General features: G+C 35.9%; 1 protein-coding gene across 1 annotated transcript; it reads left to right on the top strand.

Moving 5' to 3' along the window:
* The first annotated feature begins 2,693 nt into the window (after window positions 1-2,693).
* KERA (keratocan) lies at window positions 2,694-10,548 on the top strand. The gene is made up of 3 exons (XM_001363039.4): window positions 2,694-2,871; window positions 4,543-5,436; window positions 8,595-10,548. Exons 2-3 carry the CDS (start codon window positions 4,551-4,553, stop codon window positions 8,765-8,767), a joined length of 1,059 nt encoding a protein of 352 aa, XP_001363076.2. The 5' UTR covers window positions 2,694-2,871; window positions 4,543-4,550; the 3' UTR covers window positions 8,768-10,548.
* The last annotated feature ends 3,913 nt before the right edge of the window (window positions 10,549-14,461 follow it).

The raw sequence follows: 14,461 nt of genomic DNA, 5'->3' as shown, positions 1-14,461 counted from the left end.
TAGTGAGAAGAGACCCAATATTGCTTATATTACCTTGGGTTCAAACTATCACTCTACTGCAGGAGATTTTCATCTGTTTTTGTGTTTTGTGTTTCTTTGATAATCTAGTGAAGCCTTCAGACCCCTTCTTAGAATAATATTGAATAATGTTAAATTTATACTATATTTCATATAAATTTATATAAATTTTATATTTTATATATTTATATAAATTTATTTAAATCCTATCTTCATATAAATTTATATAAATATATCTATAATAAATTCTACATTTATATAAATTTATGTAAATATTTTATGCTTTATATACATTTATATAATATATAACTATCTATATAAATATATAGAATTATATTAATTTATAGTTTTAATAAAATATATTATAAATTTATATAATTTTATATATTTATATTATATATTGTAAATTTATAATATAAATTTATAAATGTTAAATTTATAAAAATAAAATTCAAAAGATTTCATAGGAAGGAAATCATATTGAAATATAGTTTATATGTAAATATAATGAAATAGTTATATATATTTATCTACATAAATATATATACATGGAGATATATACATATAAACATGTATATATACAGGGCAGCTAGCTGGCACAGTAGATAGAGGTCTGGCGTCAGGACCACCTGAGTTCAAATCTAAGCTCAGGCACTTATAGAATGTGACTTGTCCAAAGTCACTTAACCCCACTTTTCTTAGTTTCCTCATATGTAAAATTAGCTGCAGAAAGACACTGCAAATAACTCTAGTATCTCTGCCAAGGAAACCCCTAATGGGGTCATGAAGAGCTGAAATTATTGATTGAAATAACTGATGAACAATAATAACTTATCTACACACATAGATCTGTTTATCTATTTATATATCTAATTAAATATAATTTATTTCCTTTGTAATCCTATGAATTTTACTTTTATGAATTTAAAAACATTATTTTGAGAAGGTATTCATAGAGTTTATCAGATTCTTAATGAAGTACAGGACACAAAAATAAGTGAAAAATCCCAGCACTAAGGCAATAGCCATATAGAAATGGATATATAGATAGAAGCAAGGTATTAAAATGGGTTCAGTTGTGGCAGCCAGGTAGTTTAGTGGATAGGGAGTCAGGTCTTGAGACTGGAGGTCCTGAATTCAAATTTGACCTCAAACACTTCCTTAGTTGTGTGATCCTGAGCAAGTCACTAAATCCCAATTGAATAGCCTTTCCTGCTCTACTGCCTTGGAAATGATATTTAGTATTGATTTTAAGACAGAAGGTAAAGTTTTTTTGTTTGTTTTTTTAAGTAAAAACATGCCATCAATCCCGATTTAGAATATGGCTATGAGGCAAATAGGGAGGAGGTTGGGGGAATGTGATTGTCTTAAGATCATTATTCAATAGAATCACAGAATCAAATAATTTTAAAAATGGAAATGATCTCAGTGGTCCAATTCACAATCCAAAACAAATTCATGTTTCAATATACCAGTCATCGTCTGCTAAAAGATCAGTGACTAGAATCTGTAATTCTCAAGGTAGCCAGTGCACTTTTGTCTATTCCTAATTTTTAGAATTTTTCCCCCTAAAATCAAGCTCAAATTTATCATTGAATCTTATTCTGCATCATTAAGTGTGAGATAGTTGGACTGAAAAATAAATACAATTAGATCAATGAAGCTACTTCTCCCTGAATATAGTAAATTCTGATGAGCACATTTATTGCTTGTGCTCATCATCTTGAGATAGGAAAATAAAAGTCAAATAAGGGCAGGGGCTTTTTTAATTTCAATTTTGTCTTTCTGTATCCCAGCAGATTGCTTTACATGTGGTAGGTTATTAATAGATGGTTGATGAATAAAGGGATAAATGAAAGAATGACTTTACCAAAGAGAAGTACTGGAAGACACATTATACTGAAACTTTTTAAAGGGGGGGGGTGAAGGGGCAAAAAGAAACCCAGCAGGTTTTCCTATAAATCATGAACTTAATAAAAAGCATGTGTTTTACACTAATGAGAAAAAATCTACTCTGGATTAATAATGGTCCCAAATCAATACACAATATAGTATATTTGTATTGAGCAAGAAATATAACTTTTTATGACAACATTTGGGACAGTGAATTCTCAGTTATTCAAACATGAGAAAATATATGCATATATTGTCAATTTTACATATTATAATGTTAATTTAAAAAAAAAAACAGCCCATCTGATAGGTCTGTTTTATTTTAGGAAGATTTCCATGGAGACACATGACATTGTCTATTCTTTGTAATCAAATATAAGAAATGATTCTATAGAGATCAAATTATTTAAATCATTTAATATCTGTGTGTTTTAATTCAAAATCAGAATTATCCTCTGCTACCTGTCTCCATGAGATTAGAGCCCTTTCTAAGCTGTGGCTGTTGAATAAAGATGGTTTGAAGTGACACCGATTCTTTAAATTCAAAACAAGATGCCCTTCTCCTCTGCTGGCTAGGCACAGAAGTGTCATGGTGGTGGCAGGGGTTAAAGTTCTAGCACTGGTGCATATATATTAGGCTGGATTCATAAAACGACAGTGTTGCCCGAATGGAACGATTACAGTCAAAGAGCAGTGACCAATAAAAAAAGGGAGAAGAAGGTCCAAGAAAGCTGAGGTAGGCTGTCTCTGAAATTCTGACACACTGGAAACAATAGATAATAAGGTGTACATGGGATCAGGTCAGAGTGAACTTGTTGACTCCTGTTAACAAAAACCTCAGAGGAGAAAAATCATAATCAATTGATTCCTATCAAAGATCATCATTGAATTAAAACTGATTTTTTTTAACAGCCTTCAGACCCAGACCTAGGACTCAGCGCTAGATTCCTGGATAGCAAGGTAAATTATTTTTGTGTTTTTAAGCTTATAGTTAATGCTCAGAGCTTGATCCATCACATATGGGGCAACGGCATCAGGGAATGAATTCAGATTTGTCTGTTCTCCCTAAAAGTCTAAAAGTGGTGGATTTTGCTTGATTGGAAAGTTGCCCAAAGCAACATTCAACAGTTGGGGAGGCTAATATTGCTGAAGCCAGCCTCACCCTCTACTTGCTGCCTCTTTCAATGAATAAACCACAAATTCAGTTCCTGGAACTGATTTTAGATGTTTTTCCCAAAGACAATTACTCAGATGTATTTTTCCCTCTTTTACATTTACCAGGAATAATTCTTTTGCTAAAAGATTGCTGTTTTCTCCATTTCCCTTTTGGATCAACATTTATCTATACCTTGAAAAGAAGTCAGAATATATCTATTTTTTTAATGTCGACCATAAGTTTTAATTTATTTTAGTTATTTTTTTTTGCTAATTCTCCATGATAGTCGTATCTTTGACCAAATTGGAAATTATGAACTTTAAGCTAATAATTCAAAAGGAATAGGAAGCCAAACTGGGTGTGTATTTCACATCGATGAGAAAACTGCCATGACTAGATATACCCTGTACTTTAAACAAATGTGTGAAAGCTCACTAGTTCATTGTCTGCTTTAAATATCCTAACTATCCACCTTGATTCTTAAGTTGCAAAAGTACAGGGAATGCTGGGTTTCTTCATTCTATACTCCACCCCCAAGAGAAAAACTAATACTGGAAAAGAGAGCAGCCCATTAATTAACAGTTTTCCCTGGGTTTTCACAACTTGACTTTAACAACCAGCTGGGAAAACTTGCTTTGATCTTTCTCTCTTTTTGGTTGAAGGCTCAAAGAGCCTGGAAAAAATCTCCACCAGATGTTCTCTTCATTTAGCAGTCAAAAGTAAAAACATATGCCCATCTGTCGTTCAAGAAGGACATAAACCCTTGCTTTGGATTAGCAAAAGATTTCTTGGTTGGAATTATGTATTTTCACCACCTTTTTAAGTTAATTAATTGCTATTATAGTTATTAAGTGATATTAAATTAAAGTGATATTAAATATAATTAAGTGATATTAAATAATTTAGGTTATGAATTTCATCTGAACTATTATAGTTTGCCTAATCTTTGCTTTTTTTTTTTGGTGGTCAGGGACTTTTGATTAAAAAGAAAAGATTGGAATTTAGCCTGTATAATTTCCAAAAATGATGCTGCACCTCCTAGGCTAACAGAGTGTCTCATATTTAGGGAGCATTCAAAGAAATTCTGAGAGATTGATAGTACCTGACTGAACCCCTCTCCCCAAGTTAATTTTCCAGTTTAGTGACCCAGTGATGAGCAGGAGAGGCAACATGGAATCACAGATAGGAGCCTGACCCTCAGAAAAGGACATCTGAGTTCAAATTCTATCTCTGGAATATTTTTGTGACTGTGGAAAAGTCACTATGTTATTCAATGACCAGAGGCAATTCACTAAGACAATAATTTTAAAAATATGTGATGATGGTATGGGTAGGAGAATTTCCCAACCTCATCAGGACTTCCCTATACTAACACAATCACATCTGGACAAAAAGAACTGCAAAAGGAATAAAGAGTTGAATATGAAAATTGATAATGAAAACTAGTTAATGAGAGTTCCTTTCCCTTATTCCAGGGGGTCTGATGGCAGCCACAGTCTGTTTCGTCATCTTGGTCTTACTAGTAGCCAATACTGTAGGGATTCGAATTGCGAGGCAGGTTTATGAAGTGACCGATCCAGATGACTGGGCTTCAGCCTCTTTTGACTGTCCTCGAGAATGTTTCTGTCCTCCCAGTTTTCCTACTGCTTTATACTGTGAAAACAGAGGCCTGAAGGAAATCCCCTCAATCCCTTCAAGAATATGGTATCTTTATCTGGAAAACAACCTGATCAAAACCATCCCTGAGAAGCCCTTTGTGAATGCCACCCAACTGCGATGGATAAATCTCAACAAAAATAAGATTACTAACTACGGGATTGAGCGAGGGGCCTTGAGCCAGCTGAAGAAGCTGCTTTTCTTATTTCTGGAAGATAATGAGTTGGAGGAGGTGCCTGCCCCACTTCCCAGAAGTTTAGAACAGCTGCAGCTAGCCAGAAATAAGGTCTCTAGGATTCCTCAAGGAACCTTTAGCAACTTGGAGAATTTGACCCTCCTGGATCTTCAACACAACAAACTTCTGGACAATGCTTTCCAAAGAGACACCTTCAAAGGTCTCAAGAACCTCATCCAACTCAACATGGCCCAAAATGCCCTCAGGAACATGCCACCCCGGTTACCGGCCAATACAATGCAACTATTCTTGGACAACAATTCCATTGAGGGGATACCAGAAAATTATTTCAATGTCATCCCCAAGGTGGCTTTCCTGAGGCTCAATTATAATAAATTATCAGATGCAGGTCTCCCCACCAGTGGCTTTGATGTCTCTTCTATTCTGGATCTACAGCTGTCTCACAATCGACTCACCAAAGTTCCACGCATCAGTGCTCACCTTGAACATCTCCATCTTGATCATAACAGAATCAGAAGTAAGTGAAACTTGACATACACACAGATACACAGGTCCAGAAGTATGGAATATTGCAGGGGACAACTTTTTTTTTGACTTGTTGATTACTTTTGCTGATTTTCTTTTTAGCTTTTTTTGGAAAAAAATAGTTGTTCTAAGGGTCAGCTGTATGAGAAGGAAAAGGAGGTATAAGAGTCAGTTCTATGAGAAGGGTGAAGAGGAAAGATGAGGAAAGGGGAAACAGAGGCAATCTAAAAGTAAAAGGTACCAATAAAATATGAATGTACATATTTATATATGCATACATACATAAGAATGTATGTATATGTGAAAGGAAATGATCATTGTGGAAACAAAACGTTTGTTTTCATTGCTGATTGAAGAAAATTTCTGGTTCTGATTCTAAAATGTCTATCATTTTCTTGAACTTGAACCTTTGTAGATTAGTTGTTTTTAGCTGATAATTTAAGAGATCTCTTTAAGACAAAACAGGTTCCAGGGTCTGAACTAGAATCTGAAAAGTTGAAATCCTATAAACTATTAGAGAGGAAACCTTTTCCTCTGGGAAAACAGGCTATCTGCCATATTGGTCCCAAGTTGAATGCTTCTGGCTTTGAGTTCCTCAAGCTGGGGGGACCATTGTTGAGGGAAGTGACTCAGATAGAGAGTAATATGAATACCATGGGGGGTAACTTTCTAAGTTGTATGATTTTAGGATTAAAAGTCATTGAGGGGAGGCATTTTTAATTCTGTTGACCCAGTATTTGAGCATTTCAAATCAATTCCACTATTCAAGCATTTGCTAGGGGCATTGTGCTAGGTAGGTGATACAGATAAAAGAATTACAGCCCTTGCATTCAAGATACAAGTTCACAGTTGATTGAGGAGGAACATTATATGCAGAAAAGTAGATCTCCTTATCTCTCTCTCTCTCTCCCTTTCTCTCCCTATCTCTCTATCCATCCATCCATCATCTCTCTCTTTCTCTATCTCTCTCTCTATCTATCCATCTGTCTACCTATCTATCCCTCTATCCATCCATCTCTCAATCTCTATCTCTCTATCCATCTATCTCTCTATCTATCCATCCATCCATCCATCCATCTACCTATCCTTCCATCCATCCTTCCATCCATCCTTCCATCCTTCCATCCATCCTTCCATCCTTCCATCCATCTATCTATCTATCTATCTATCTATCTATCTTAGTGACAGAGAGAATCCAGAACACTTAATAATTATTATTTTGACTTTAAGGACACCTGGAAGTTCCTCTACTGTCTCTAGAAATTCTACAATTAGAGATTCATTTCCTTGACTTGAACATTTTCTTCTATTATACCCAAACTTCTGAGACGTCTTAGTGATAATAACACAGATTTAGAACTTGAAGGGATATTAGAGTCTATCAAGTAAGTTTGGTCCCCTCATTTTATAGAGGATAGAACTGAGTCCCAAAGAGGTGAACTTGCTTAGATGGCACAGTAACACCATGTATATAAGTAAGCTATATTCTTCTATGCCTTCAGTTAAGGTCATTAGTAGAATAAAAGTAAAGAATGGGAGAACAGAGGTATAGACCAAGAAGATTTCTATTCTTTCTAGTTTTCTGAGATAATACACATACCTCCTAAAGAGATGGATAATATGTTTAAGTAATTAAAAAGATTTTAGAAGGTTTATATATCAAGAATAATGTTCTCTGCCTTTAAAGATAACAAAAGTTATCTTAAAGAAAACAATTTTAGGGGGCAGCTATGTAGCTCAGTGGATTGACAGCCAGGCCTAGAGACAGAAGGTCCTAGGTTCAAACTTGGCCTCAGACACTGACTTGCTGTGTGACCCTGGGCAAGTCACTTAACCTCCATGACCTATCCCTTACCACTCTTCTGCCTTGACTCCAAGGTGGAAGGTATGGATTAAAAAAAAAAGGAAATGAAAACAATTCTAGAAAAAGAGATAACATTCATATCCTCATTTCAGGTTTTTACAATACTTCACATCATTTTTGTTCCTCTAACAGCACTAGGGGATTGGTCAGCAGCATTATCAATAGTTCTAATGTCTTGACTTTCAGTGAACCTAATCAGGCAGTCTAATATTGAAGTCTAATAGTGAAGAAAGCAGCTAGTGCAAAGAATCTTAGAACCTCAGAGCTGAAGAGGCTCTAGGAATCATCCTGAGTAATCCAAAGATATAGAAGAGGAAGTGAATTTCTGATAATGTGCAAAGAAACCAAGGCAAGAAAAGATGGAATATCCTTTCCTAACTAGAGGAATCAAAATTACATTACCCAATATCGTAACTGCGTAAAATTGAATTTCGGAGAGGTTAGATGATTTCCTCAAAGTTGCACAGGTAGTAAATGGTAGAACCAGGTCTAAAACCCAAGCTTCCTGATTACAAGTCCTGTTCTCTCTATGAAAAGATTCAGCCATTTGAGTTGGGTTTTCTGTGAGGTTAAGAAATGGACTTTCAGATACAGACAGACCTCTGGGTTCTTTTCAGTTGGTGGAGTTATTCTTTGTCCTTCCTTTATAAAACTAGAAATAATTGCTAAGGAACCAATCAACATGATCACTTATCTGACAAATGTCCATGTTTTCTTTCATCCTAAATGCCTCAGACAGCTGAAGAACTATTTTGTGGCTGGAGTCTTTCCAAATTTATTTCTTGGCAAGAATAAAGTTTTCAATGAAATATAATAAGACAGTGTGATCCAGATTTTTATTGATTTTCTTGATATCTTAAAGATATTGATTAAAGGAAATATTAGTAGGGTCCCACTTTATTGCAATGTAGGCATATTTGTAAGGTAAGCTTCTTGGAGTAGTGTGCTATGATTGTTAGAAAACTGGGCTTGGAGTGGGGGGAGGAAATTTCTGATAGCCTGGGTGTCTTTGGGCTTAATCTTTCATTGTTTAGGGAAGTCTACAGCTGTATATAATATTCTCTTAATTCTAATCATTTCACTCTTTATAATTCCATGTAGGTCTCTCCATGTTTGTTTTTAAATTAACCCACTTATCATTTCTTATAAATTCCATCACAATCATATGCCAAAACTTTTTTTTTTTTTAGAGAAAAGTGGTGTGTGTGTGTGTGTGTGTGTGTGTGTACATATATGAGTTTCTGGGATCAAACCAAAGAGTGCTCATGCTGTTCTTACCTCTACAGGTGTCAACAGTTCTCTGATGTGTCCACCCTTCCATGCTATGGCAGGAATGCATGATTCCTTCAGTGATGGACCCCGTCTCCGATACCTCCGCCTAGATGGAAATGAAATCAAGCCCCCAATCCCAATGGACTTAATGGTCTGCTTCAGGCTCCTTCAGTATGTTGTCATTTAAAGCACCCCTCCTTTTCTCACCCCTAGTCACCCTGGGAGAGGGGTTTACAGGGTCAATATTCTGTTATAAAATTAATTATACTTCATAGGTAGAGATTGGTATCCCTTTCTTTCAATAATTCTACTATCCATATATATATATGTATATATATATAAATATATATTTTGTTTGATTTGGTTTTATTTTTTTTTTATTTACAAAGTTAAGTGGTATATGTTTTTTTTTTAATTGGGGAAAAAACACTAGTATGCCACAATACCTGCCATGTCGCTTTAATTTGTGTTATTTTTTATTTATAAAGCAGAGTGGTTATTATCATCTCTATGCTCTAAGATAATGTGTCCTTTAGCTTTTCTCTTTTTTCCTGTGATATTACCTTCCAGGACTTGCAATTACACTGCTGATTGAGAAAAGGAAGGCAATATGTATACATGCATGCATATTTTCATGTTTGAAAAAGGTTATTTACTCATGGATTAAAAAGGATGAAGGAATGATGGAGTAATAAGGAAAATAGAATTAAAAGAAATAATAGATTCTTTGTATCTCACTGATTTTGAAATTTTGCTGTTGAATTACTTTCATATCTTAAAATTTGGACATTTAGTTCCCAAATGATCTAGCACAGAATAGATAGAAAATTGAATAAAAATTTTATTACATCCTAGATTTAGGGTTGGAAGGGACCTCAAAGTTCATCTCATCTAACTGCTTCATTTTAAAACATGAGAAAAATGAGGCTTGAAAGCATTAAGAAGATTTACCCAGGTCACATAGGTTGTAAATGTCAGAGCTGGGATTAGAATCAAAATCTTCTGATGCCAAATCCACCATGTAAAGCAGCCTCTCATAACATGAGATTTCATATAGTAACATTTATTAAAAAATATTTTAGAACCAGAAGACACCATGGTACAGTGTACCGACTGTAGGATAAGGAGTCAGAAAGAGAAGAGAATAAACATTAAGTGCCTATTATATGCCAGATGCTATGCTAAGCATTTTCCATATCTTATTGAACCTTCTAGGTTCATTCCTAGATCTGCTGCTTACTATCTATGGGACTTTGGATTTCTTTTTCCCTGTCTATGAGAGGTTGGAGTAATAGAAAGATCCTAGACTGATGATCATATGATCTGTGTCTCAAATGATTTAAGTACTTGCTTTACAAATGCAGATCAAAACCCTTCTGTGCCTTAGTAAATCATCTGAAAGAAAGAAAGAAAGAAAGAAAGAAAGAAAGAAAGAAAGAAAGAAAGAAAGAAAGAAAGAAAGAAAGAAAGAAAGAAAGAAAGAAAGAAAATGAAAGAGAGAAAGAAAGAAAGAAAGAAAGAAAGAAAGAAAGAAAGAAAGAAAAAAAGAAAGAAAGAAAGGAAGGAAGGAAGGAAGAAAGAAAGAAAGAAAGAAAGAAAGAAAGAAAGAAAGAAAGAAAGAAAGAAAGAAAGAAAGAAAGAAAGAAAGAAAGAAAGAAAGAAAGAAAGAAAGAAAGAAAGAAAGAAAGAAAGAAAGAAAGAAAGAAAGAAAGAAAGAAAGAAAGAAAGAAAGGAAGAAAGGAAGGAGGGAAGGAAGAAAGAGGGAAATGAGAGAAGAAAGGAATGAATGAAGGAAGGAAGGAGGGAGGAAAGAAGGAAGGAAGAATGAAAGCAAGAAAGAGAGAAAGAAAGAAAGGAGGGAAGAAAGGAAGGAAGGAAGGAAGGAGGGAGGAAAGAAGGAAGGAAGAATGAAAGCAAAAAAGAGAAAGAAAGGAGGGAAGAAAGGAATGAAGGAAGGAGGGAGGAAAGAAGGAAGGAAGGAAGGAAGGAAGGAAGGAAGGAAGGAAGGAAGGAAGGAAGGAAGGAAGGAAGGAAGGAAGGAAAAGACAGACAAATGAAATGATAAACAACAGGGCCTTGAAAGGATCTCAGAGGTGTTTTAGTCCATCTCTTTATCAGTCAGGGGAGTTGGGGGTCAAAGGGAAGGCGGGAAGCTGGGGCATCTTTCTCTATACACAGGACCCTTTCCACTATCCCATGACACCAAATTTAGAAGCCCCATCCCCATATTACTCTCTTCCACTCCTCATAGAGCTTGCCTTGTTCTCCTATGGACCTAAATGCTCATAGACCACCCTGGAATTTGTCTCAGGTTCAGGAATTCTTAGTTACACCTCTAGCTCCCTACTTTGCTTCAGATCACAGATGGTTGAAGAGAAAGTCCTCTTTAGAATAAGATGGCCTGAGTTCAAACTATACCACTCTAACTTATTACCTAGATGGTACTGAGCCAGCCATTTCACCTCTGGCCCTCTGTTTTCTCATCTTTAAAATGAATAGGTTAGACCAGAGCAGCACTTCTCACAATTTTCTGACTTTAGGACCCCTTTTACACTCTTTAAAAATTATTGAGCTTTCATTTATATAAGGCATATCCAGAGGGAGATTCAGTTTAAATGGTGAGAGCCAATTGTTAAATTGTTAAATTAATTCAGTGTGAGCATTTACAACTCAGAAAGCACCAAACTTTATAAATCAGGGCCTGATTTGTTGTTGCTCAGTGGATTGTTTAGCCTTAAAAAATAATGGAGAAAATATGAATAATATAGATTAAGCTTTAAAATGGGTCATTAATGTATTTTTTTTAGAGAGATGGTTGTTAAACATTTACCAGCAAACTCCTGGCTATAGCTACATTTTTACCATATTAGAAATCATTATGAATTTTTAAAATTTAAGAATCCCCAGGGTTCACCTGGCCACACTTTTGAGAACCTCTGAACTGAGCTTCTCTAAGATCCTTTCCAACTGTAAATAAAGAACTTAGAAAAGAGTCATCTTGAGCTACTGAAGGTGATAATATTCATTTCCTGGTAGTCCAGCTGTAAGCCTCACTCTTTGGTTTCTGACTATAGTGAAATCCAACATCATCTAGCCTGGGAATAAGCCTCTTATCCCCCTTCTAGTGCCTTTTTGAATAGGAAAAAAATAGGATTTCTATTTGCAAGTATATTATTGCTTTTCTAAAATCTATAGTTAACAGCATATATTGTATAATGCACTTAAAATATAATTTAAAAAAACAATAAAATCCTATCAAAACTGAGCAAGTGTGAACTATTTGTTTTAAGGCTGTACTTCAAATTCCTTATTTTTAAGGGTTTACTGTCATCCCGCAGATGGATGGTGGGAGTTCACCAAGCTGCCATTATGCTGCTTGAAGTTAGGGGCCATGTCCCTTTTGTCTTTATGTCCCTTGTAGTGCTGGGTACACATCGAGTGTTTCTTTGATGCTTACAAATTGATAAATAGCCATTTCCCATAAATAAATACATGAATGGACAAACAAATGAAAAATAAAGAGAGATAAATTAATAAATTAATATACACACACCAGTTTCTGAAAATAAAATCAAACCTTTGTGGGGAGTGGAACAGAGGCGGGTAGGCAAGACAATAATGAAACAATCTTAAAAAGAAAGCAAAACAGGGACAGTTAGGTGACTCAGAGTGCCAGGTCTGGAGTCAGGAGGACCTGGGTTTGAATCTGACCTCAGATATATCCTAGGTGCATGACCCTGTTCAAATCACTTCACCCCAAATGCATAACTTTTCTGTCTTAGAACTGACACTTAATGTTGATTCTAAGAGAAGAGGTAAAGTTTTTTTTTTTGTGTGTGTGTGTGTGTGTGTGTGTGTGTGTGTGTGTGTGTGTGTGTGTGTGTGTTTTAAGAAAGCAATACTATATTAGGCTGATCATCAAGCATAGCTATAATCAGGGGAAAATAGTATACAGAAGAATCATTCGATTTGGACGTAAGTTTAAACCCAGTTCTGGCAAGTTGCTTTTCCATTTGCCTCAGTTTCTTTATCTGTAAAATGACAGGATTGGGCTAGGTGGTCTCTGAGACTTCTCAGCTCTAAAGGCATCATCCAAATGTCTGAAAGAAGATACACAGAACAATACACAGGGAAAGGCCTCTATGTGCCTCAGTTTCCTCATTTGTAAAATGAGGATAATAATAGAACTTAATTCTCAGAATTATTGTGAGGATCATATAAGACACTAATTGAAAAGTGTTTCTTCTAGTGCTTGTCACTGAGAAAGCCCCTTATAAATAATTTATATCATCATCATCATCATCCTTCTTATGATGATGACTTTAGAAGATTACTCTGTAGATACATATTGAATATGAAGCAATTTCACTTTTTGTGGCAGGTAGCTAGGGTAAACGTCACGTGGTAGGCTCAAGTCTTAAACCCTCTGAAAAACCAGTTGCGTGCAAAGGGAGAAGTTTTAAAACCTTACTTAATGGAGGGAGAACAGACAGAAACCTCAGTGGAGAGCCCAGAAGAAAACAATCGCCGTGAGTTGATTCTCCAACCCAGGTGAGCAGAAGGAGGCGAGCGGGAAGGACTGTGGACGGTGCAGATGGGGGAGTGAGCGAGAGCATCCCAGCCCAGGGAGCAGTGGGCCGGAGGGCGGGGACGAGTCCCAAACGCCTCTCAGCTCTCCAGTCCCCCTGCACGTGCAGGGACAAGCGCCTCCCGGAAGCCGTATTGCCTACTAACCAGTCTGGGACCGGAAACTCGGGGAAGATGGAAGCGGGGACCTACACGCTCGGACCGCAGCCTGGAGCCAGCAGTGGCTGTAGGTCCTACCCAGCGTCCTCAGAGAGCAGGACAGGCACCAGCACGCAGCCGCGTCATCGCTGGGATCCTGGCAACTGAGCCCTAATTAGACTGCCCTGAATCACACCAGGCTGGACGCACCCGGCCTGAGCTGTTCCTGAGACCCCAAGAGAGTGTGAAAGCGGCAAAAAGACGGAGCTCAGACAGTCTCTCCCGAAAGGCTGAGAACTCGGCCCTCGATTAAAGCCTGCTTCTGGCCCGTCAAACAAATAAAAATCCCGATGTGTGTAAAGAGAGACATAGACAGTTACATCTATTTACACACAGACGCAGAGATCTATAAACACACATACCCATGAATATACACACATAACTAGATATGTGCATGTATGCATAAATATGTACATAGATACACACTTACATATTAAGTATATATTTGTATATCTACACCTACATATAGATAGATAGATTTATATATAAACATAGAAATCCATAGATATGTACATATACACATAAATACATACATATGCATTTACTTATATTTACACAGACACATAAATACATATCCATAAATACCCACAAATATATAACACAATAACTAAATATATACATATATACACACATGTATATAGACATATGAATATATTTACATATATTTACACATACATACATAAATAGACATGTGTATACATAAACATATATATCCATAAATAGGTAAAAATAAACAAACATATACACATACACATGAATACATATATGTGTATTTACATAGATTTACACATACATATATATTTATATACCTAAACATATATATCCATAAATCGGTACATATAGATACATACGTGTGTTAGATTTAAAATAGTTTTGAGTGTTAAATAGTTGTAGATAAGAGAGTGGGAGCCATAAACTGTGATAATTAAAATGTTTGGGAGCAAGGGAAATATATAACAATTATGACCGCTGAAATGTTTCTACTGTGTCTTGGTTTTATATAAATATAAGATGGTCGCCAGGGAATATATTCCCAATTTATGAATATGCCCAAGCCTTTAGTCTCTTCAAAGTTCCGTGGGTTCTTATCCATTTA

Source organism: Monodelphis domestica, chromosome 5 (genome assembly GCF_027887165.1).
Source record: "Monodelphis domestica isolate mMonDom1 chromosome 5, mMonDom1.pri, whole genome shotgun sequence".
Classification (NCBI taxonomy): domain Eukaryota; kingdom Metazoa; phylum Chordata; class Mammalia; order Didelphimorphia; family Didelphidae; genus Monodelphis; species Monodelphis domestica.
Note: the sequence above shows the minus strand (reverse complement) of the source record. Positions and strands in the feature narration are given on the sequence as shown.